At 34.2% G+C, this 25,027-nt stretch overlaps 3 protein-coding genes across 7 annotated transcripts; 2 read left to right on the plus strand and 1 right to left on the minus strand.

Annotated features, from left to right (window-relative positions):
• Positions 1-6,170: 6,170 nt before the first annotated feature.
• LOC145161183 (uncharacterized) lies at positions 6,171-9,224 on the plus strand. Its single transcript, XM_079080672.1, has 7 exons — positions 6,171-6,254; positions 7,216-7,327; positions 7,880-7,919; positions 8,017-8,112; positions 8,200-8,444; positions 8,520-8,618; positions 8,725-9,224. Exons 2-7 carry the CDS (start codon positions 7,221-7,223, stop codon positions 9,086-9,088), a joined length of 951 nt encoding a protein of 316 aa, XP_078936798.1. The 5' UTR covers positions 6,171-6,254; positions 7,216-7,220; the 3' UTR covers positions 9,089-9,224.
• Positions 9,225-12,458: 3,234 nt separating this feature from the next.
• Positions 12,459-16,279, plus strand: LOC145161184 (CAP-gly domain linker). Of its 3 annotated transcripts, none has more exons than XM_079080676.1 (6): positions 12,459-12,636; positions 13,185-13,265; positions 13,377-13,703; positions 13,797-15,435; positions 15,522-15,728; positions 15,797-16,279. In XM_079080676.1, exons 3-6 carry the CDS (start codon positions 13,417-13,419, stop codon positions 16,115-16,117), a joined length of 2,454 nt encoding a protein of 817 aa, XP_078936802.1. In that variant the 5' UTR covers positions 12,459-12,636; positions 13,185-13,265; positions 13,377-13,416; the 3' UTR covers positions 16,118-16,279. The 3 variants fall into 3 exon arrangements, with proteins under 3 accessions (XP_078936802.1, XP_078936800.1, XP_078936801.1); XM_079080674.1 differs by having other exon boundaries at positions 12,461-12,636; positions 15,513-15,728; XM_079080675.1 differs by lacking the exon at positions 13,185-13,265 and having other exon boundaries at positions 12,461-12,636; positions 15,513-15,728.
• Positions 16,280-18,486: 2,207 nt separating this feature from the next.
• Positions 18,487-23,221, minus strand: LOC145161185 (glutathione S-transferase L3-like). 3 transcript variants are annotated; one of them, XM_079080678.1, is made up of 13 exons: positions 22,287-23,221; positions 21,969-22,162; positions 21,014-21,085; positions 20,550-20,854; positions 20,312-20,383; positions 20,003-20,063; positions 19,828-19,914; positions 19,620-19,718; positions 19,426-19,528; positions 19,256-19,332; positions 19,070-19,177; positions 18,874-18,960; positions 18,487-18,760 (listed from the first exon to the last, which is right to left on the minus strand). In XM_079080678.1, the coding sequence occupies exons 4-13, from the start codon at positions 20,741-20,743 to the stop codon at positions 18,743-18,745; spliced, it is 906 nt and encodes a 301-aa protein (XP_078936804.1). In that variant the 5' UTR covers positions 20,744-20,854; positions 21,014-21,085; positions 21,969-22,162; positions 22,287-23,221; the 3' UTR covers positions 18,487-18,742. The 3 variants fall into 3 exon arrangements, with proteins under 3 accessions (XP_078936804.1, XP_078936803.1, XP_078936805.1); XM_079080677.1 differs by having other exon boundaries at positions 20,550-20,869; XM_079080679.1 differs by lacking the exons at positions 21,014-21,085; positions 21,969-22,162; positions 22,287-23,221 and having other exon boundaries at positions 18,880-18,960; positions 20,550-20,923.
• Between the last annotated feature and the right edge of the window lie 1,806 nt (positions 23,222-25,027).

Genomic DNA, 25,027 nt, shown 5'->3' on the forward strand with positions numbered 1-25,027 from the left:
TTGAAGAACTTTTTCACACGATTGTTTGAATAAAAGGCAACTGCCTCATCATCTGAGTTCATGATGAACCCTTCATCTTCATCCGAAGCATCTTTCTCAGCATCTTTTTCAGAGATCTTCGAAACCAAAGCTAGTGGACCTCCCAACATAGCCTTCGATTCTTCAGCTATTTCGTTCACTTCGCTTTCATGAGTCTTAAGTTGGTTGTACAAGTCATTCAATGTTGACGTATCAAAGCTCTGTTGATTCTTCATCATCATGCTCACACTACGCCATTCCTTTCGAAGTCCCATAACAAATATCAGAGTGAATTCCATGGCTGATCTGGTGATACCATATCGATTGCATCGATATATCAATTCATTAAGACGATCGTAATAAACTTCAATTGTTTCACCATCTTTCTGTCTGAAGTCCTTCAGCTCCACTAAACATTGCTTCACAGAATTAACTTTCGTCTTCTCACTTCCCTGAAATTTTTCCTTGAGATTGTTCCAGATTTCCTTTGCAGTTGTACAACTCCTCACGTAGTTGTAAACAACTGGAGGCAAAGCTCCTCTTAGCTCTCTTACACACCTTTTATCCAGCTTTTTCAGACGATCAGATTGATTTTCAACTTCAGAGTTTCCAGAGGAAGAACCAATTGGTTGAACATTCGATGGTGGATTGAGATTGCCAGAAATGCAATTCCACAGTTCTTCATCCAATCCATTGAGATAATCCTGCATACGATCAGCCCACTGATCGTAATACTCAGGGATGAGCATAGGAATTTTGGTGGATGATCCTAGAAGATGAGAAAATGAAGTCATGGAATTCAGATTGAATGACGCCATTGTTGTACGGAATAGATCCTTGAGAATTTTTGAAGAAACTTTGAGAATTTGACAACAAACTGTATGATTCAAATCACAATCACTCTTAGAACACTCGATTTAATGAATTAAGTGCAGAATCGAATCACAGACTTAGATCTAAACAATTTTTCACTTTCAAAAAGTGCGGAAACTTTTGAATCAAAAAGTTGACTAAAAAACCTTTTGAACAAAGTGAAAATCAGATCAGAGATATGATTCCTGCTCTGATACCAATTGATGAGACAATGAATCAAGTATTGAACGAATTAGAGTGTAAATTCAAAGTAGAATTGAAAGATTTGAACACCGATGTAAATATGATCTGTTTGGCTCTATTACGCTTTTGCAAATTTTACAGAGTACAATGAATATTATGTAAAGACTTCGTTACTAAGACACTAGTAACCACTCCTATTTATAGAAGAGAAAAGCGTACAAAAAATATACTAAGGACTAAACATGAAGCTTCGAATATTATGCCCTAGTAAAATACATTACAAAAATGTTCGAAGACCCTAAATACAAACTTCGACTATTACAACATTTCGACCCTAACAAAAGGGGTTGATCAAAGTCTATGGATCTCAATATCTCATAAAGTCTCCAACTTTTGGGACAAAAACCCAAAAATACTATACTAAGATGCACAAATCAAAAGAGTGAGAAAGTTTGAAACTTTATACCTCTATATGAAGCTCCCAACATAGATATGCTCAGATCCAAGGGCCTGGACTCTCACTCCTTCTTCTCCAAAGCTTCTTCTTCACTCCAAGAACACACATAACACTCAAAGGCTCTCAAATGCACTCACAAGCTCCATGAACGAAGGTTTAGGGTTTAAGAGGGTTTGAAATCCGAGGATGGTGGCCAGGAATGAGGCCATCTCATTCTTTATATAGGGACACACCCAAAATTAGGGTTTTCACTTTGTACCTAGTATGCCCAACATACCAGGTGGTTCCGCTTAAAAATCACGCACATGAGTACGCTAAGTGTACACACACGTACGCCCATCGTACTCAGCTGCCACCTTTCTCAAATAAGGGATTATTCCTGCCAAAACTTCAAACTTCCATTGCTTCCTCGATATAACTTCATTTCCAATGAACCTCATATCCACGGAAAGGTGACGAGATGCCCTACGCTTCTAGCAACTCGTCGCAACCCTGGGACTTCCTCATGCCCGTGTTGCAGACCACGAACCCTAATCACGGACAATCCGAAACAGGATGTTACACGGGCCAGTAAACCCGAGGGATTTCTTTAAATATAGCACACCAAGGTCATATGACCTGGATGTGTTGGTTGGAAGCCCGTTACATGGATTTCAAAGAAATCCATGAGCTTTATTTGTAGGAAAAATATAATTAGATGGTATGTATATATTTATGTTTATAGTTTACTTGAATAATATGCATTATTGTATGTACTCAAGTTAGTAAAAACGCTTGGCTGCCAAAAGATTCCCTTGGACTTGGATTTGAACTTATGACATTGGGACTGATTGTTAACTACTTTGACTGGTGTAAGTGGTTTGAAACATTTATCCAATCTGGGTAAATTTTAAGGAATTTTTAGAAAAGATTTTTTTTTAGAAAAAGATTGTTGTTAATCAACAAATAGCTGGAGTCGGTCATTGTCATATTTTGTGAAATAAAGACGGTTGAGCATATTTTTCATCACATGTGTTTTCACGAGAGTAAGACCACAATTAGTTCCATGTGTTGACTCAATTCTAGTAAGAGTGAACAAGTGTTGTGAATTTGGATTCTGTTACATTAGGGAGTGGCCAAAAGTTTTGTTTTTACTGTTATATAATATTGTGAGACTAATGCCAAGTTAACTCAAGGCACAACAAGTACATTCTCAACTATGCTACAAAAATGAGGTTAATTGGGTTGGATATTTTTCATGTTTGTTTTGGTTATTGCGTTATGTTTCAAAAGTTTGGATTTTGATTTTCCTTTGTTCTGCGTTCTTTTATTCTCATCAGTCTAAACTTTTCTTGTTCTTTCTTGAGGACAAGAAAGGGTTCAAGCTTGGGGAGATTTGTTAGGTGCATAAATTGCACCTTTTCATAGGTTAATTTCATGTTTATTTATAGCATTGCATTGCATTTTTAATGTAACTTTCATGCATTTTGCATTGAGGGACATTATCGAGGATCTATCGATATTTCACCATTTTCTGTGGATGTTTCAGGGTAATTTGAAGATTAGAGTATGCTTAGGATGTTCGAGGGAAGCTCTCGGTGAAATTTCGGAATTTTCAGAGCTAAGTTGAAGAAATGAAAAAAATCAGAAATTGACTATTTTGTACTGCGTTACACGACCCGCGCTTTGGCAAGGCATACATTACGTGGCTGTGTTTTACATGTATTCAGCACAGGAGGGCCATTACACGGCCGTGTAACGGCAAGGCATGCGTTACATGGGGCGTGTAACGTGATCTGATGGATTTTGAAATTGTAACTTCCAATTTATCTTTGGTGGCTGGCACATTGAGACATAACTTCGACTTGGGACTTGGAGAGGGCGATTTTGGGAGATCATATCACTACTTAGCACTTTGGACACACTTTAATTTGCATTTTATAAGTTGATTTGAAGATCAAATCTAGTTGAATTTTTAGTTTGAGTTAGCCATGTGTGGCTAACTTCTCTATCATTTCTGATTCCAAATTCTTACGTGTTTGTTGTTAGATTGTAATTTGCACTTGATTTTATGTTTATCATCAAGTAATCTTTGATTTGGTCTTAAACATATGTTTGATTGGTTCTCTTTTCACTTGATCAATGAATCAGAGTTCTTATCAATCTAGTTAGTCAAATTGTGAAATTCGTATATGTTTTATGATCTGATGTTAGTAACATGCACTTGATTGGTTGTAAATACATCAAAAAGTAGTGTAATCAAAGATTAGATGTTCATATTCCCGAACTTATGAGGAATGTTGGATATTGTTGGTAATTGTTGCAAAAACTTAATGTCATTTAGTAATTTGATGCAAGAGCCTATTTGAATTAAATTAACTAAATTAAGTTTTATTTAAAGAACATATTTTGAATGAAATGCTTTTGTTAACTTGGATATTAGAGTTTATTAATATCTAAATACCAACCTAGATTGAACATGAATTATAGTCATATTATATCTACAACATAACACATACAATGGAATCAGAATCATAAATGTCTTTTACTTATTGAATTTTAGTATAAAATTTGTTTGTTTATGAGGTTTAATTTGAAGTCATACAAAACCCCCCATTTTAACATTGATTGTATGATGTGTGAGAACATGGCTAAATAAGAAATCCCGTATTCCTGTGGACTGACCCTGTTTACTCTATACTATCTTTAGTGTACGTAGTAGCGGTGACTTGTACTTTATTATTATTATTTTATCCCATTATTTGTTGGTTTGACCACCAAACAGTGTGTGGTACTTTGGGGGGAACTCACTAAGCTTTGACTTATAGTTTCGGTTTATGTTTCAGGTACTTTAGATGACCGTGGGAAAAGCGACGACATGATCATGCACATCCTCTTGGTTTTGATGATACTGATTTGGGACACTCTGATATATATGATTTCTATTTTTGAGAACAATGTTTTGTAAACGTTTGGTTTTGCTTTGGGTTTTGTTTAAAAACAACGATTCCTATTGATTTAAAAATGAAACATTTTATTGTGATTTTTGGGATGTTACAAAAATTGAGTCGACAAAAGTGTCAACTTAAGTCGACATGGGTGTTAGTAGGACTGTATATGGCCGTACCTCAACCAAAGTCTCACAAAGGAATACGACAAAGGTGGTACATCAACACACTGAAAACATTGTTATATAATTTGTTTTAAAAAATTCATTTATCAATTCATAACCGAACTAACATATTTTTTTAACAACTAACATACACCCACTAAATTCTACTCCTAAACTACTTTTTCAGTCCACTACAAGACTTGAACTCTCATAACCCCTTAAGGGAGGGACAATATCAACACCTTGCTACTGTTAGGCCAAACACACTTTCCATCGAACTAAGGGGACATTTGGTTTGTTGGAATTATAAGGAATTATAATCCAATTTCAACACTTTCTTATGTTTGGTTTAAGTTTTGAAAAGAACTAGATTCTTGAATGAGTCAAACTTTTATTCCATTTAGTGAAAATAAATTATATCCCAAATAAATTATCCTTTTTATTTTTAACAATACATATGAAACCCCTCTACAACCACCACAACCGCCACCACCACCTTCGTGATTACCCCACATCATTGCTAAGACCACCACCCATGATTACCGCCTAGTTGTCTTTGTGACTCTTGCATGTATTTGTATGTATGTTTGGGCGGTGCCCATTATATGTGTAAGACGATGCCCATTACATGTTATTAACAGACATGTACCGGGCAGGACCCGATGTATGTATGGTATGTGATATTTTGGTGAACTCACTAACCTTTGCGCTTACAATTTATGTTTATGGTTTTAGGTTCATTTGGTTTGAAGTGGAAGGGCCTGTCATGATCGCACAACATCCACCGGTGTTCCGCATTCTATGATTTTGATCTGTACTCTGATAACTATTTTCTACATTGTCACACTTGATTGGTTTTTGAAATGAATGATTGATGGTTTTGGTTGACTTAAAAATAAAAAAACTTACTTAGTATTTTTGGGACGTTACATCTACCACCACTGCCATTGCCACCACCACCACCCCCTCCTCCACTACCACCAAACTCACCTTCGCCACCACCTCCATCACCACCGTCAGTCATTACCATCTCCACTACAAACCACATCACCGCCCACACTACCACTACCACCACCATCTTCCACCATTGTCACAACCACAACTTACTATTCTTTTTTAATTTATATAATATATGCTTATATATAAGTTATAAAACAAAATAAAATGAAGCAAAAAACAAGGACAATTATGCTATTTTATATTATTTCAATTTTATTTTTTGCCAACTAAACAAATATATAAAATTAGATTCAAATTCTATTTAATGTCAACCAAACAAAACATGGAATTGACTTACAATTCCTTATATATTTCAATTTTTTGATAAATTTCAAATATTTAAAAACATTATACGATCCAAATGCCACCTAAGAAACTTGTTATATGAAATTTATTTTTGAAACTTTTTAAATAATACATTTTCAATTTGAAAATTAATTAGGAGATGGATGCATTGTATTGTATATTTTTTTAATATACCTAAAAAATCCAAAAAAAATAATAATAATAATAACTGCGGATTTGGACATCCAATCGCTATATAAATCTGTCAAAGTCTTTTATCTCTTTCCGGACTCCCAAAAAGCGAGAAACTCAAATCTAGGGTTTTGTACGAACTTCCGCCTTCTTCAGGTACCTCTTTGTGTGCGGGCATCTGGTTTTTCGATATTCTTTAATACTTGCGCGCTTATATGCAAATACTTGAATCCATATAATTTCAAAGGTTTTAGTTTGGTGGATCTGGATCTGTTAACTTCATGTTTTTTCTCCTTACTTTACATTCAGGATATTCTTTTGTTCTTCTTGATTATTATATGTTTCTGTGTTGATATAAAAACAATCTGTATAATCTTTCTAGCCTCTTTGGTGTTTTAGACGACTTGGCTATAAATTACGCTCTCTTCGGGAAAAGCGAACGGATTGTCTTGGACTTCGAAATTGATATTTATTTTCAATTTTTAACAGAATTTGTTTCCTGTAATAAGGATGGTTTCAAACCTTGGAGGTTTACTTGCTTTGATCTATCAAAGCGCTTTCTTTACATTCAACATGCTAATCATACAAATTTTCTACTAGTGTCAATAAAAGAGTCACCGGTTCCTGTACATGCTCTTTAATGTTTCTATTGAGCAATTCATCCCAATAATCTTTAACACTTTTGTAACCTCATTGTCTTTAGCTAGGAGTGATATCCATCATCATTTACGAATTAATCTGACCTGAATCCCACAATGGTTTCATGCATAGTCTTTCTGATGGAAAAGAACATTAAAATATGACAATTTTTTTAACTTGTTATTTTCATATTTGCTAAAATGTTGTGGATGAATAGTCAAATGTCTGAACAAGTAAATTTTTTTCGAATTTTTGGGTACATGGAATGTATTGTATGCTTACTTGGGAACTTGGTGTACATGTTACATTGCCTAAATGTCCACCCATTTGCAATTATAATCAAAATAGTGCTAAGAGGGATTCTGATTTGTTCATTAAGCTATGTTTTATTCTCTTATAAAGATTCAAGGTGGTTGTTTGCTTCTGAAAAAATTGTTTGATGTTATTTTGATTTTTAATAATCTTTATTGTTATGTAGGAAATATGCCTCGTTATGATGATCGCCATGGCAGCACTCGTCTCTATGTTGGCCACCTGGCTTCACGTACAAGATCTCGTGATTTGGAAGACATTTTTAGCAGATATGGAAGGTTAGCATTCAACTATTAACTATTATTAACACTATTTCTGTGATCTGTCTGTTTGATATAGTTATGCATATCCCTTTATGTTCATCATGTTACATAAGCCTCAATGATGTCTATGCACCATTGTACCTTCATATATTCACTTTTGGGTAGTACTAGTAGTTTTGCATAGCCCTTTTCCTTCTTGGACATTCTACTTGAAGGTGTGTACAAAACTAAACCATTGCCATTACTGGCTTAGTTTTGATATATTCAACAGCCCCTCGTTTTAAAAAAGAAAAAAAAAGTGCCATCCATCAAGTAAAAAAATTAACTTGAATGATCTTTATGAAGGTCTATGGTGAGAGGTTGCCCTTGGTGGGGAGATTCTGTAGGGAGACTTTTGGCGAATCTTTCTAAATTGTTTTGCGTGTTTTTTTGATGGAAATGGCAAACAATCTCAAAACTGGTGTTTAGTTCATCTTTGAGGGGCGAAGTAAACGTATCAAAACCCTTTGTGGGTACTTAATGTCATGATGTGATGGCCTTACTATTTCTGGAATCCATTTAACGCAGAATACGCGATGTGGATATGAAGCGCGACTTTGCCTTTGTGGTATGTAATTTTTCTTTCTCTTTTTTTTTAATATTCCACCCCTTATCTTGATATATTTTACCGTTTCCCTCCTCTCTCTCTGTTTATACCCTTATAGGAATTCAGCGATGCAAGAGATGCTGATGATGCAAGATATAGCTTAAATGGTCGTGATGTTGATGGAAGCCGAATAGTGGTGGAGTTTGCTAAAGGGGTAAATCAATAATGAAATTTCCAAAATTTTGATATAATTTTTTTTTCTTGTGACAATTAAAATACATTTTTTTTGGTAATTTAATAGGCTCCACGTGGCGGTGGCGGCGGCGGGCGTGATGGTGGCGGTCGTGATGGTGGTGGCCGTGATGGTGGTTCTCGTGAGTTTCTTGGGAGAGGTCCTCCACCGGGGTCAGGGCGGTGCTTTAATTGTGGGCTTGATGGGCATTGGGCTCGTGACTGTAAAGCTGGTGATTGGAAGAACAAATGCTATCGATGTGGTGAACGTGGTCATATAGAAAGGAATTGTCAGAATAGCCCAAAGAAAGTCAAGTAAGCTATTTTATTAATTATTATTATTATTTGATTAATGAAAAATTTAATTTTGTTTGTTTGTTTGTTATCAAGTGCTGAAAGCAGGCGTGGAAGGAGTTACTCGCGGACCCCATCGCCACCTAGGCGTGGAAGAAGCCGTAGTCGTAGTTTTAGCAGGAGTCGTAGCTACAGGTTACTTTGTCTTTATTGTTAGATGCAAGAAATACCAACATGCTTTCATTTATTTGTGTAATATTTTAATTATTAATTTGTGTTATTTTGATTGAATTATGTATAGCCAATCAAGGTCACCTGTAAAGAGGGAGAGGGAGAGAGAGAGGAGCATGGAACGTGCAGAAAGAAGATCGAGAAGCCCAAGGAGACACAGGGGGGCTTCACCACCACCATCAAAAGGGAGGAAGCGCAGCAGCAGCCCATCGCCTGATGACAGAACCGCCGCCCGATCACCTTCGTCATCACCAAGGCGGCCCAAGAGTAGGAGTCCCATGGAGGATGATGATGGTGTCCCTGTTGAAGAAAATGGACACAGTAGGAGCCCTAGCCCTGCTCCTAGAGGCAATGGTGGGACCGGGACCGGGACACCTGTTGAGGAGGATGATGATGTCAACAATGCTTCACCAGAGGGGAGTGAATCTGGTTAAATCAAAATGGTGAATTTGCCAACTTTTTAAGGATTGAGGAAATATATTCTCAACTATGACTTTCTTGATTTTGGACTAGTATGAATGATGGATGATGATGTTAAACAAAATATAACTGGAGCAACTTGATTTGTTATATTTTCTGTGTTTTTCGTCTTCTTTTTTCTGCTTTAGGGATGTTAAATGATGGACCCAAATATCATCTCTTTAGACTATGATTAATGTCCCAAAAACAATCTAGGTTTAAATGATTCACTTGTTTTAACAAAATTTAAAATCGACTAATCATTTGTAATTATCGGATATAATTATGTTAGTAGATGCAAATAATGATCTCCCTTTTACAAATCAGCAAGCTTCAATCCTTCCCACTGAAATACTTTACATTTGTTAAACAATTTATTTGAAGAATTTAGTATTACATTTTACCGATGTTTTAAAATTCGGTTCGTATCAGCCTGCCTGAACAAGGGAAGGAAACAGTTCAACCAAATGCATGCTTTTAGACTGGAATGAACTTTGGTGCACTTTTCTACACATGAAAATTAGCTTCGGTTTAACACATATTTGATAACTATCCATCATTCGCAATTGTAGAGAGCGAACATGAGACTTTTAAATATGAGATAATCTAGTAACATTTATTTTGATTTCTAATGCTTATATCGACCAACTTTATAGACCCTCAAAATTCTTTATATCAATTCTTTAATACGTTTTTGTCTATAGTTTAAGTAGTGTGGTTTTGCTACTAAAAATGTTAAATATTATAAAGTTTTTTATGCGTTTCAATCTAAAACTATATTTTGGTTTGTTATTACCTTTTATGTTTTCTTTTTGATGTATTTGATAAGTTTTTCTTTAGAGCTTAAATAGTGTGATTTTGTTACTAAAAATGGTAAATATTATGAAGTTTTTTATGTGTTTGTATTCATCTAAAAATATATTTTATTTTGTTATTACATTTTAATTTTTTTTTATGTAATAGGATTGATGTATATATGTATGCAAAAAAACTAAAAAAATTTGGAAACGAGATTGATCCGAGTGTCAAACCGGGAAACAATCATTAAAACACTGCATTTTACAAATTTGTATGATTGACATGGTCACATTCTATGTTTGACAGTTTCCTGTGATGTGATTTTGTATTATGTAATAAAACAATCAAATCTAGTGATTTGTGAATGAGAACGATTGATTCTCTTAAATAAACCATTTCGTTTCAAATTGAGACAATAAATTTACTATTATTTTTGTTAGAGCGTAACCATCATTTCCACATCAACATCAGGGGTCACATCTGTGCATGGATACACCAATGGAGATACGTATGAATTTTTCAAACAACATTTGAAAATGACTTCCATACAAGCCAAATGGCACTACACATGAAGAAACTATATGTCTATCATCTTAGTGAAAGGACTGTTTTGTCATGAGTTTTGTACTTGAAGGACTGAATTCATAATTACGAAAAGATGACACCTTTAGACTTTAGTTTAGCCTTTGGACCATGATTAGTGGAAGGATCACAAGCATTTTATAAGGGCTTCATGTCGAAGGTATTATGGAAAAGTGGAATGAAGCTCATGCATGGACCCCATATCCATATGGATGATGAGATTATGCATAATGCTGCATCATGATGTATGACAAAAGATAAACATAACTGTACCATATACCATGCTTTTGGTATATAAATTTATATTTTAAAATACATACACAAGCCGCTCTTATCTTGTAAAATACATGATGATGCAAAAATAATTGATCTCTATTTTCTGTCATGAAAACATTATCGTTTATTTTTTGTATTTATCTTTATAAAAAACACAATGACTTATGACTGTAGATAATATACTTAACAAACTATAAAAAAAGGCAAAATTGGATGAAACTTTTTTCCAAATATATTATTTTAATGTGAGTTGGTTGGTTTCAAACTAACAAATCAAAGTTCAAACCAAATTCAAACATAAAGCGAGTATTATGTAGTCAATTAAGTTAGTTTTCGGTTTAAGGTTTAGGACTTGAAGACTTTATAACTTATACTCACTCCTTCCCAATATTATTGTCCACAGACAAAAAACAAACATATTAAGAAAAGCATTAGTTACCACTAACTTTATTTAATAAAATGACAGTTTTGTCCTTACTTTGCATTTAATGTTCCATTAAATGCTTAGTTGGTTAAGTAATAATGAGAGAGTATTTTGGTAAAAATGTTATTTATTTTTAGAAGTGGACTATTATTTTGGGATAAACTAAAAAAGGAAAGATGAACTATAATTTTGGAACGGAGGGAATAGTATATTATACTATAAAAATCTTTATTTAGGATTTCTATGAAACTATTGTTTTTGTTTTGTTTTTTTTTTTTGTTCATTTAAAGGTTTTTATTTTCAAAAAAGCCACTGTGAGTTTTATCTGAAACACTCCCAATATAATGATTTTTTTTTTAAAATATGTCAATTAATATAAATGCAAAATCACCTTTTTAGGTCCAAACCAAAAATTAAACGTCCCTAATAATTTATATATTACTATACCCCGTCCTAAACGGATGGTATTAATTTTGACATTTCATAATTAAAAAGATATTTATTGTGATTCATAAAGTTTTTCACATTTATTAGTTGGTGTTGCTGATTTTGCAAAGTTGCATCCCACTGACAAAACGTTTTTCTTGCTTTTACATGCAATGTAACAAAAAAAGGTAACTAAGTTTTTCAAAATAATTATTTGATAATAGTTATTTAGATTGACATTTAATAAAATAAAATTATGTGTAGGGATTAATATTTATGCATAATTTTCCTTTTGATTGAAACCTAAAATTGTGCAAACTCAATTTATATATTATGGTACTACATTTATAAACTTATTTTATGAATCCATTATTGGTTATGAAAACTTTTTTAACAAACAGAAAATTGTACATAATTAAAGAACAAATTGTATAAAAAATAGATTTACAAATCTGAAAATTCTAATGTGCATCGTCTTTTATATATCAAGTCATGATAAAACATAAAATTTATATCCTTATTGTGTGTAAAAAATAAAAAAATTAAAACATTTGATCTTGATAGGTAAATATGTTTCTTTTTTCAAAATAGTTTGATGTATTATTATTATCTCAAATTATTATTAAATTAAATGTTGTAAACTTAAACGTGAAATTATCAAAAAATTAACAAAGTTTAGAAAGAAGATGAAGGTACACCGATAACTCCTGCACCCGTGCGCTCTCAATCCCTACACCGAAAAAAGTACGCTCCTCCCTTCCGCCGTCTCCGCGGCATCGAAACTTTCAAAATTTACAGTTATGAACAAAACCACCCCCTCAACTTTTGGCTCTTTCAATCCACCCCTAATTGCGAGCCAACAAAGCACAAAAAGATGACCACAACCACAAAAGCAGACTCCATTGCCATTTCCTTTTCTCTTTCACTTCCATTCCACCTTCTTCTTTCTTTCTCTATCAACGTTTTTTCTATCTGCAACACCCACCGCTGGCTAGTTCTTCATCAGCGCCATTATCGGTAACTCTCCAACTCTATCACAAGTCGGGTGCATTGCATTTTGTGTGTATAATTGCGTCTGTGACTTTATGGGGTTTGATCAATCTCGTATGTTGAATTATTTATTACATGATTTTGATTTGACTTGTTCATGTTAATTCGCTCTCAATCAGTACTCCTATTTTTGAAATTTGAAAGGGATGGTTGTGGTGATTTCGACTTGTTCATGTTAATTCCCCCTCCACTTTCGGGGGTTTTCAATTGATATCTGAGTTTTTAGGGTTTTAGGGATTTCTTGTTTTTGAGAGAATTAGGGTTTCAGAATATCAGAGAAATGAAGACGACGAGGGTACTTTGGTCCTTTTTTTCCCCACATGAACAGTTTGATATATGTATGTAGAAAAGCTACTGACACATGTTATTCAATCATAAATGAAATCCACGTTTATTGATTCTTTCAGGGTTCTGTTTTTCATGATTATAAAAAGGGTTTTCTGAAGTCAATGTCAGCATGTATTTTTTTTACTATCAGAGTAATTTATAGTTGCCGTTTCTTTTGTGGAATTTAGGGTTTAATGCATTGGAATTTTCAACTTGTGGGCTCTTACTTCTCTACATCTTCTTCATCATTTTGAAACAATCCCATCTGGGTATGTCTGAATGCAATCACACTAGCTTATTTCTAAAAGCTCTTCTTGTGTTCTTCATTTCAATTATCGATAGTTTGACCATTTTGCTAATCAATTTCTATATAATTTCAGGTAGTTTTGTGATTAGTAAAAATTTACAAGGGATAGAAAGATGAAAAAGCTCTTCTTTTTCAAGTCGTCCACATCTAACAATCAAGCACCATCTCAATCCAAAGAAAATTCATTTGGAGATGGAGTTCAAGATACCCATAAATCAAGATCTAAAAAGGCTGCATTTGAAGATCAAAATCAAATTCAAACTAGTCCACATCTTAGAAGGAGTCGCTCATTTTCTTCAGGAACTTTTGTTGATAGTGTGATGCTCAGAACTCAAAGTGACTCTGCTTGTAGCAGCAGCAGTAATGTCTCTCACAAGCAATCTGCTCCTCGTTCTTCACGGTTAGCCATTCTTTGTAAATATATACCTTTTTTTAAAAAAAAAAAAAATTGTGATGGTTTTTGATTTTGTATTGTTATTTTTGGTTGTTTCAGTCGAGCTGTTACCCCCGAGAGGCATTCAAGGGCAAAATGGTTTGAAGAAAATACCGGAGTCGATAATGTTTCATTAGAAAGCTCATCTTATTGCTCAACAAATGCATCAAACAAGATTCTTGATCGATACATTGATGGTGAACAACATCAAGAAAAGATCAGCAGAAACAACCATTCCAACATTAAAGGTCATCATTCTCAAAATGGTGGTGGAAAAAGACCACCAAGATTCCAATACGCAGCACCATCATCACCACCACCACCTACTGCTACCGAAGGTGGTGGTTTGACACAGAAACCGAGGTCACATTCCTTCAGAGACCCTAACAGAGAATCCAAACTCTACATGTCCACTAGAGATTGGGTTGAAAATGGGGTTGTTCATGGATCCCCAAGAAAACTAGCAAAACAAGTGATCGAAAGGCTTTCTCAGTCTCGTGTTTTGCCAAGGGTTGACTCGAAAGAATTCGAACATGACATTCCAATCACATTAGAAGATATCTATGGTGGGTCCCACAATCGTTTGTCTCCAGATGGGCTTGATGATGATGATGATGATGATTGCAGTAGGGTTTTGGAGTATGAGGAATCAGAAGAAGCTGATGAGGTCTCTTTACTAAGGGCAGAATTGCATTCCCGGACTCGGAAACTGGAAAAAGAGAAGAACGAGTTGCAGGCGGCATTGGAAAAGGAATTGGATAGGCGGTCAACCGAATGGTCAATGAAGCTTGAAAAATACCAAATGGAAGAGCATAGGTTGAGAGAGAGGGTAAGGGAGCTTGCTGAACAAAACGTGTCTCTTCAAAGGGAAGTATCATTGTATGGTGAAAGGGAGTTAGATAGTCAAAGTAGGGTTGAGCATTCAGGTCAACAAGTCAAGGATTTGACTTTAAGGATGGAGGAAGTAGCTGAGGAGAATCAAAATCTACATCAAAATCTTTCTGAGTTACAAGATAAATACAGAGCAGCTGAAGAGGATAGGGATTGTTTCAAAAGAAACTACATTGAGAAAGATAAAGAGTGCAAGGAGTTGCATAGGGCTGTTACAAGACTTCTCAGAACTTGCAATGAACAAGAGAAAACAATTGAAGGGTTGCGTGAAGGAGTTAGTAAAGAAGTGAGGAAAAATGGTTCATTGGAGAATAGTAACTTTGACCATGAACTGCGGTCAAAGTTGCAGATGGAGCAGTTGAGGTTAACCGGGGTTGAACAGGCTTTGAGAAAGGAGGTGGAATCTTATAGGGTTGAGGTTGATTCTCTTAGGCATGAAAATATAAACCTTTTACACCGTTTAAAAGGGAGCTCAAAGGAAAATGGCTTTTCGGCCTTGAAGCTTGATCAGGAACTATGGAGCCGTGTCCATTGCTTGCAAAATCAAGGAATGTGTTTGATTAAAGATAGTGTGGTTTTATGTTCAAAGCTATTGGAAAATATCAAAGCAAGAGCATGTCATTCCTCTCTGGAAACCAATGAAGCGTTACAGAATGGGTTAGATAGTCAATTGATCATGGAAGCTGATATGAAACTTCAAGGTTTTAAAAGGGGAGCTGAAAGCTTAACAAGGAGTTTGCAGACTGTGTCTGATGTGGTACGTGAGAAGTCCAAGTCCTCCACAGGAACTTCAGACAGCGAATCTCAGGTAAATAATCCAACTTTTAAGCTTTATTAATGTAAATCGTAGTTTAATGTAGAGTTATTATATATTTTATTTAATAGATTGTGCAGGATGTTGTAAAGTCTGATTTGAAAGCAGAGGCTTTGATAACAAGTTTACTGAGGGAAAAACTGTACGTGAAAGAGGTAGATGTAGAGCGGTTGGAGGCTGAGCTGGCAACTGCTGTCAGAGGAAACGATATTCTGAGATGTGAAGTTGAAAATGCAATGGATACGCTTTCTTGTATAACTCACAAGATGAAAGAGCTTGAGATGCAGGTAGGCAATTCTGGAAAACAAACGAACCCTAATTTTAGAAAACAAAACTAACTTGTGTTAACAAACAGGTGATGAAAAAGGATGAGGGGATTTATCGACTGCAAAACAATCTGCAGGATTGCAAAAAGGAACTGTCGATTGTGAATGGGATCTTACCGAAAGTTTCAGAGGAACGGGATATGATGTGGGAGGAGGTGCAGAGGTACAGCGAGAATAACATGCTTTTGAGTTCGGAGGTTGGGATGTTGAAGAAGAAGGTGGAAGCGCTTGATGAGGATGTGTTGATGAAAGAAGGTCAGATTACGATTCTGAAAGATGCACTTGGGAAGCCCTTTGATCTTCTTTCCAGTCCTGTTCCTAGTGCTAGTGGAGGAGGATTCTTGTTATAATAGTTTCATACGCCAATAATTTTGTGTGGATTTTTTTTTTCTTTCTTAAAAAAGAGTTTGGGATTTTGGTTTCTTTGTAAGTAAACTGGTAAATGATATGATAGTTTGTGAACAAATCAACAAAAGGCTTGCGGACATTTTTTACCGGTAAGTGGCTTAAAACTCGGTTACCGTTCTGCTGGAAACTAACTTAACTACCTTTGGTTTGGTTTGGTTGTGGATTTATTTTTATTTTTTTAAAAGTTTTTAGAGGTCTGAAAAAAGTGAAAGGTTAGAAAACACGTTTGATTCAATATTTTTTTCAAGATATTTCTAAAAAATAAATTTTCCAATTATACAATTTATATATAAAAAACCCTACACTCACCTTCACACCCATACTTCCTCTTGGCCGTCATCCAAACTTACACTCCCCACTGGAGGTGAGCATTTTGACTTACACTCCCCACTAGAGATGAGCATTTGGACTTGTGGACCGGACCATGACCGGTGAACCGAACCGTTTTTTTGGACCCCGGGCTGGTTCTCGGTTCTATGATTTGAGCAAAACCGGTCCGGTCGATTCCGGGCAAAAACCGGTTTTGGACCGACTTATTTTTAAAAAAAAATTGTATCATGTGATATTCTTTAAAAAAACATATCTTATTCGTTTTAAGTCGGATTAACATGCGGTTTTTTCCAACGTCCAATTTAGAACTTGTAGATAATTTTAGACTATAATTTTGTTGTTTTTGATGTTATTTTCAACGAGTTACAATCGTTCAAAGATGAGATATCTCATTCGTTTTAATTCGGATTGACATGTGTTTTTTTTCCAACGTGTACTTTAGAGTTTATAGATGATTTTAGACTACAATTTTGTTGTTTTTGGTGTTATATTCTATGAGTTACAATCATTCAAAGATGAGATATCAATGCTGAAATATTTCAACTTTTCAGCGATAAATTTAAATTTTGTATTCTGTGAAATTCTTTAAAAATGCATATCTCATTCGTTTTAAGTCGGATTGATATGAAGCTTTTTCCAACATATAATTTAGAGTTTGTAGATTAATTTAGACTATAATTTTGCTGTTTTTAGTGTTATATTCAATAAGTTACAATCCTTCAAAGTTGAGATATCAAAGCTATAATATTTCAGTTTTTCAATTATTATTTTTTATTAAAAACGAACAACATTTTCATTTTGTGTTTATGTAGAGATTGCACAATCCTTAACCATGTTAGATTTAGATGACAATGATATGGGAAGAGGACAATGAAAGATTAGATTGTGACGTTTGTTAGTTTGATTGATTTTAAATTTTAAACTATGATTTTTGGTGTTATGGTAATTACTTTTGTATGTTTGTGTTAAGATTGTCAAGTTTTGTTGGTGAACTTGATTTATATGTTAGGTGTTTTTATTTGGAAAATTAATTTTGCAAGTTATAATATTATAGATAAAGTTAGATTAGTTATGCATGAAATATGACAAAGTCATTAACTTATCTGATTCAAAGTTCAAACAAATGGTATAAACAATCAAAGTTTGATCGGTCCAACAGGTACAAGAAACGGAAACGTATTCATTTTTATGAGTTGTATCGTATAAAACCCAACAACATATTCGTTTTAACGAATTGTATCAAACCTAAAAACGCGTTTTAACTACTTGTACTGTATGCACATAAAGTTGTACCGGTCCAACCGTATCCAAGAACCGGAAAAACCGGACCTGGACCTGGACCCGGTAAGACTCATCCGGTCCGGTCCACAATATTCTCCGAAACCGGTCCGGTTCGGTCCGGTCCGATCCAAATGCTCACCCCTACTCCCCAACCATCAACTGTTTAATTTTTACGACACAATTAAACTGAAAGTTGAAGAGTAAACTAATGAAAAATGTTACTTACAGTAAAATGTAATCATTTCTGTAACTTTACTATTACATGGAGATCATTTCTTGAGATTATACAGGGGCATTTATGAAATTATGCAAATTATTAACACATGGATCATTTCTTAATTTTTGCATTCCCTTACAAGCAATGCACAACATTTGCTAAATTTTGTGTAGGTAATATGTTAAATATTGTATTATTTGAAATAACTAGAAATGGAAAATGAAACTGATAGAATATACACATCAAACACTTTTTTCTAATTTTTTAAAATGAAAAGTAAAAGTTGAATCAGTTTTAACCAAACACATTTTCTAAATTTTCTAGTAAAAATGAAAATTCCACTATGGTTTTTCTGAAAACAAATTTTCACAACTAAACACACCCTTAATGTGTTTTTATTTGTTATGTATATGCATCTTGATAGGTCCTCAAGGACTACTCAGGGTTTTAAGGCATACATTATAAATAATTGGTGAACAAAACTTAAAACAATGATTGTTATATATGCATAATGGATATAAGTAGTCGTATATGTATATGGACATATAACCAACCAGATAACAAGTTGGTCAATCTTAAAAATCAGATTTTACCAAATCCCCTCATTACATGTTATTTCTTGAACAAATTATTCTTCCTTTCATATAAAAAGTAACATTAATTTTTTTTTTGAGTTCCTGCAATGTTTCTGGTGCAATCAATCTGCAGCAAGCTCCTGTCTTCTTCTGTGGTTTGATCTTTAACCTTGTTTGGGAGACTGCATGATTTAAGAAAAACAACCACATGTTTGACATAATTTATTACACATTTCAGGTGTAAATTAAATCTATGACAACAGAAAATTAAGACACTAGACTGTTAATTGGGTACCCGTACCAAAAAACGTTTCTTGTAGCTCTCTACAAGTTCCTTTGGATCACGTCTTGTTTGGTTGAAATCCTCATTTTTGTTCATTTCCTGCAACACAAACACAAACACAAAAGCATTAGACATTTGGACTAGATAGATGGTACAACAAATCTTGCATACAGTACAAATTCTTTAAAGAGTGAGTAGTGAATAGTACCTCAATCCATGCTGCAAGTTTTGGCCTACCCACCTTAATATCATAATTTTTCACATCTAGCAGATATGGCTGAAATCTTTCGATAAATGGAGCATAAGCTATATCCACCTGTACATTAATTATTCAAGAATCTCAGCATCAATTATCAAAACTCAAAAAATTGGTAGAAATTATGTTACTACTTACCAGGCTCAACTGACCTAGAAAGAATGGTCCATCATCAAACTTGGAAAGAGCATTCTCAATATAATCAAAACCAGCAGCTGTTGCAATTATATATATATATATATATATTTAGTTTTAAATTTTCAAAACTGGTCTATAATTTCAAAAGGAAATAGTAATGCATGATATACCAGCTTCATCAACCCCATCTCCCTTGAAAGAGGTGGTCACAGATTTATTGAATGTATCAGTGTATGATAGCAACTCATCTCCAAATTCTTTTTTAAGAGGATCCTATATTGTAGTTTTGTAATTATAAGTGACTGAATCAACTTATTCTTTTAAAGATTAGGGCAATTAATTTCAATTATGGATGAAATCTTACATCAGGATAGAGTGAAGGTCCTTCGAAATTGGTGTTGATATATTTAATGAGATCAAGACTCTCTCCCTTTACTTCATTCTTGTGTTCTAAAGCAGGCACCTTTTAACATAACAACACACCACAACTTAAATTTCATGAAACTTTGCTTTGTGTGTTTGTACTCTGTGCATTGTTGCTTATATCCAATCAAAAAAACTAAAAAAAACACCTTGTTTGGTGGGTAAACTTTCTCCTTGTACCAATCTGGTCTGTTATGTAGATCAATAGGAACTAATTTAATCTTTTCCTGCAATCCCTGTTCATAATTTAACAGCAAAGGGTAAATATGATTTAATAATCAAAAGGATTTTTAAGTAATAGTGATTGATAGAGAGAGGGAGAGCCTTGCAATTCCGGGTAATCCACACGCGTTGGGCATACGGGCAAGTGTAAGATACATACAGCCTAAGCAAGAGAATTCAGTGAATTTATCTTTAGAGAACGAATCTAATTTCAGATAAGTAAAAATCAAAAATGCATATGGGAACTACAGTTCCATTTTCAGAATTGGAATTTGGAATCAAAGCAAATTTAGTTTGGATTTTGATGAAAAGGAACTCCGATTCCAACTCCAATATGTGAATTCCGTTTAGACGATCTAGGCCAGGTTCATTTAGGCATTTTAACAAGCAGTTGGTGATTCATAAGTTTACCTAGTTGTTCCATCAAAGACTGGAGGTGGTTCTGAAGTAGAATCAAGAGCAGGCGGAAGATCGTCTCGCACACTTCCAACAACAGCAAAGAGAACCAAATCAGATATTAGAATTTAGAAACAGAGAATCTAGAATTCAGCTTTTGAAACAAATTTGAAATTTCTTTAAATCTTTTATAAGCTTCTTTACGGGTTTCTCGATTATAAAAAAAAAGAGGTGAGATCATCATATATATTACCTAGTAGACATTGTTGTCGCTAGAACCAAGAGGTTGTTGTGAAGCTTTTGCCGATGAAATGTTAAAGGCATTGGGGAGAGAGAGATGTTATTACGACCATGAAGAATGGAAACAGAGGCGACATTCCGTGGTGGTGGGGAGTGAGAAAGAGAGTGAAAGAGATGATAATAGCAGCTTAGATTCAACGCAGCCATTTTAATGATTTGATGATCAAGTAGTAATAACTGTATCTGATTTTGATGCACAACTCTACCTTCACCTTCGTTTGTGAACTTGAATCAACCACGTTGATCTCCGTACTTAACCTTCATTATTCGTTCCTTTTTTTTTTTAAAAAAAAAATGATGTATTTGACAATTTGTTCTGGTAGTCTACTACAAAATTCATATAGAACTTTTTTTTTTATATATAATGATTTTTATAAAAATCAAATAAACTTTAAAAAATTTAGTCAATAAGTGTACCTATTCAAAAATTATATAATGTTGAACAGAAGACCTCTTTGTGTCAACTTGGATTTATCTAGAGTTAAATGTCTGCAAAAAAAAATAATAAAAAAAAAAAGATTGCTTTTGTTATTAACCATCACTTCATTAGACTTATCAATTTCCTTTAACATAATTTTTAATCAGGGGCTTCAGTTGGGGGTCGTCAAGGAGTCAATGAGGTAACCTATTGTCCACATCCTTATATCTTTACCAAATGATTGATCACCTTTCGGGACAAACATTCGGGACAAACATTCTAAACGACAATACTCATGACAATGTATTTTTATTTTTTATAATAACAAAATATCTAAAATATTTACGTAACAATAATAATTGTTCAAAAGTCTCTCTATTGAGATATTTTTATTTTTGTTGGCGGGACATGTCAACTTAACCAAACTACCAAAGTATAACAATTGGTTCTTAAGTCCTATCTTGAGGTTTCGGAGTGTAAACATATAAGTATTTTAGGTCTATGATGACAAAAGTATCTCTACTTAGCTATACTATTACTCTTTTGTGATGAGCTCTTTACTAAGACCAACTCCAATCACAAAACACTAAAATGATGTCTTTGTAACACTAAAAATGCAGTTTTCACTCCAACCATACATTAAAATTTTACATTAATAATAATATATAGAATAAAATAATTAGACAAAACTTCAAAAATGGTCTCTGTGGTTTCCAAAAATATTAAGTTTAGTCCCTAAGTTCAAAAAACTTCACAGATGACCGCCTGTGGTTTCAAAACTTTTAACAAATGGTCCTTCCGCCTAACTCCGTCAGCTTTCTACCGTTAAGTGAGGGACATTTTCGTCATTTCAATACACAGGGACCATTTATAAGGTTTTCTCTATATAAAAAAAAAAAGAAAAAAAAATATAATTATTTAATTAAAAGGTCTCTCTCATTTGCCATCACTTACTCTGATCATCGATCAAATGGATTCAACTTCATAGCCACCTTCATACGCATCTCATTTGACCTCTTCATGTCAACACTAGAAACCACCATTTTTGTCATTCCTTATTACGCCATTTCCAACCTCTCAATCCTTCCTTACATGACCAAACACATCCTCGCCTGCACATCTAGCTCGAAAAGTTAACACTCCAAGATCTGTTCAAAAAACCAATAACAAGCTTTTTCACTAACCTTGATTCAACATTAAAAAGTTTCAATCGCGAAGAACGATAACAAACATCATGTTCTTGAAGTAAAAAAAAACCTGTCGATTACTCACCCGAATTTGTTTCTTCAAGGACCTATCATTCATGGTGTTGCAGGTTTCTGAGCTCATCCAGATTCATGTCGCTTTCCATTGGATTAAGCTCAATGATTCAGGGGATTCTCAAAGATTTTCAAGATTTGGGTTTAGTGTTAATTAAACACAGTGATGCAGAACCACATAGACGAGGTCAAGGGTTCGATGGTCATGAGATGGGATCAAACCACAAATCAAATTACACGGAAGATGAGGTGGTCCAGTGAATCAAAACCACAAGGATCCATTCTTTCTTGGGGGCGGCGACGGCTCACATAGACCGCCGTGAGGATCGACAACGTCGATCTCTATTTCTATCCCTAATATATGCTTGTTTTAATCAGACACTTGGTCCAGAGATTACAACAACCTTTATCCAAATAGATTTCCTTTATCTCCAGTTTTAGATCTGGGTTGTTTTTACAGGTTTGAAAACCCATTAGAGATTCCGACGAGGCATTCTTGGGTTTTAAATCTGGTGGCTGATTCCGACAAGTCATTCCTGGGTTTCTTCGGCTCTGATGATGTGTGCGTATAAGTTGTGTGTGTGTGTGTGTGTTTATTACTTGCTTTTCTTTCCAGTCACCTCCGGTTTTCTCAATTGATTCTACGGAGAGGATTTGATGAAAACAAGTCGACAGTTTGTGTATTTGTATGAGATAGAGAGAGCTTCATCGGGAGGTTATCATCGGAATTGGATTGGTATTGGTGAGGAAAGTGATTGCAGTGGAGGCAGAAGGAACATGTCCAAATTTTGGTGGAGAATTCGACGATGGAAAAAGGGTTGAGTATGAATCGGAAATTATAGTTGTGGAGAAGGAGTAAGGGAGGAGAGGGTGATGTTGGGTAAGGGTTTGATCGGAGTGTAGATGGTCGGAAATTGGGATGACGATCTTGGGTTTCCAAATCCAAGAACTGTTTCATATTGGGTTAAATTGAGAAAGAGAGAGCGGGTGGGGCCCTTTAATTAAATAATTATATATTTTTTTTTATATAGAGAAAACCTCATAAATGGTGTATTGAAATTACGAAAATGCTCCTCACTTAACGGTAGAAAGCTGACGGAGTTAGGCGGAAGGACCATTTGTTAAAAGTTTTGAAACCACAGACGGTCATCTATGAGGTTTTTTGAACTTAGGGACTAAACTTGATATTTTTGGAAACCACATAGACCATTTTTGAAGTTTTGTCAAATAATTATTATAATGGTGTTAAAAATAGTATATATAATAAAATAATAGAGTTAAATTGAAAAAGTAGCCACCCCAAATTTAGAGGCCACCAAGAGGCTTCACAAAAATGGTGATGATTTTGAAGGTCCATTGAAATGGTTTTTAGAGGCTTTGCATCATTTTAATGGTCCATTGGAGTTGCTCTAACCAGTTAGTTCCGATCCAAATAGATATCAATACAATTTTTATTTGTTATATGATACTCTTTGAGACAATGATGTTGTGGTTTAGTGAGAATTGCTAAAACCAACTTATTTGAAGTTTTAGACAGGAATACATGGACATTAATGATGTAAAGCTTCTTTTACTTTTAATGAATATTTTATTTTTTGATTAATCTGTTTATTTTTTAATCACATACATAAACACCAAGATCATCTATACAAATCAAATCAAAACTTCAATCAAAATCAGATCCTCAAACTTTTAATCTAAGAAACATTTATCAACAACAGTACTCAAGTTCCATAGTAATCGGATAATAATAAGGTACTATGTAAACATCTACCTCACGATAGAGAAACTGATTCCATAGATAAACTTCTAACATAAAAACGAGAGAAAAAAAAAAACACAAACCCACACTTGGGATGATTTCATGCATAGTGAACGTTAATCCACAATGAAGAAATAAACAATGGTTTTGAGTATATTATATAGATACAAACAATAATTTAGAAAATAAATAAAAACAATGTTTAGCACGTAAATACCGAACGTGTACACAAATAGTGAAAACATATACTATCAATAATACTAATACAAAAGGTTAAAACACACAACACCATTTGAAAGTAAAAAAAAAAATGCTAAAACGGCAAAAAGAGAGCCACAAACACTAATAATGGGAACGAAGCTAGTACCTAAACTACTCATATATACCAACACAACTTTAAATTCTAAGCCTCTAAATAATCGTATAGGACATTTTCCTGGTAATGGTCAACTCCGCCCATGTTTCCATTTTCTTCTTATTCTCTCTCTTAATCGATCAACAACACATATCCATACAACAACACTGACCTTTGAATCACCCTATAGAAATACTCCTTCTAGTTTCACATCCTCATCACAAATAACTCCTGTGATTGCTCACCATCGTAACAATCTCATATTTATACGGTGGTTAACGTACATGAAGAAAATATTCAAAGCTCACACTGGGGTCTACAACTTTCTCACCAATACATAATTCTACTCCACCATTTACCTCCGTGCTGAAATTGCATCATACATACCCATTTTCATCAACTCATTACTAGTTTTTGATCATCGACACCTCTCCCTAAATCTCAAGAGAAATCTTGTCCATAATCAAAGCGAAAATTCGAAGACAAAATTTTGGAAGAAAAAGAAAGAGACCGAAATATAAGTTTAATCACTTTCTAAACAAGAAACACAACATATGACAAATCCAACATATCTCCATTCAGTTTGATATTAAATTAACATTAATCTACATATGACCATCATTAGTATTATTTATCA

This window comes from Lactuca virosa, chromosome 2, assembly GCF_052849685.1.
Source record: "Lactuca virosa cultivar CGN04683 chromosome 2, Lactuca_virosa_CGN04683_v6, whole genome shotgun sequence".
In the NCBI taxonomy this organism is placed as follows: domain Eukaryota; kingdom Viridiplantae; phylum Streptophyta; class Magnoliopsida; order Asterales; family Asteraceae; genus Lactuca; species Lactuca virosa.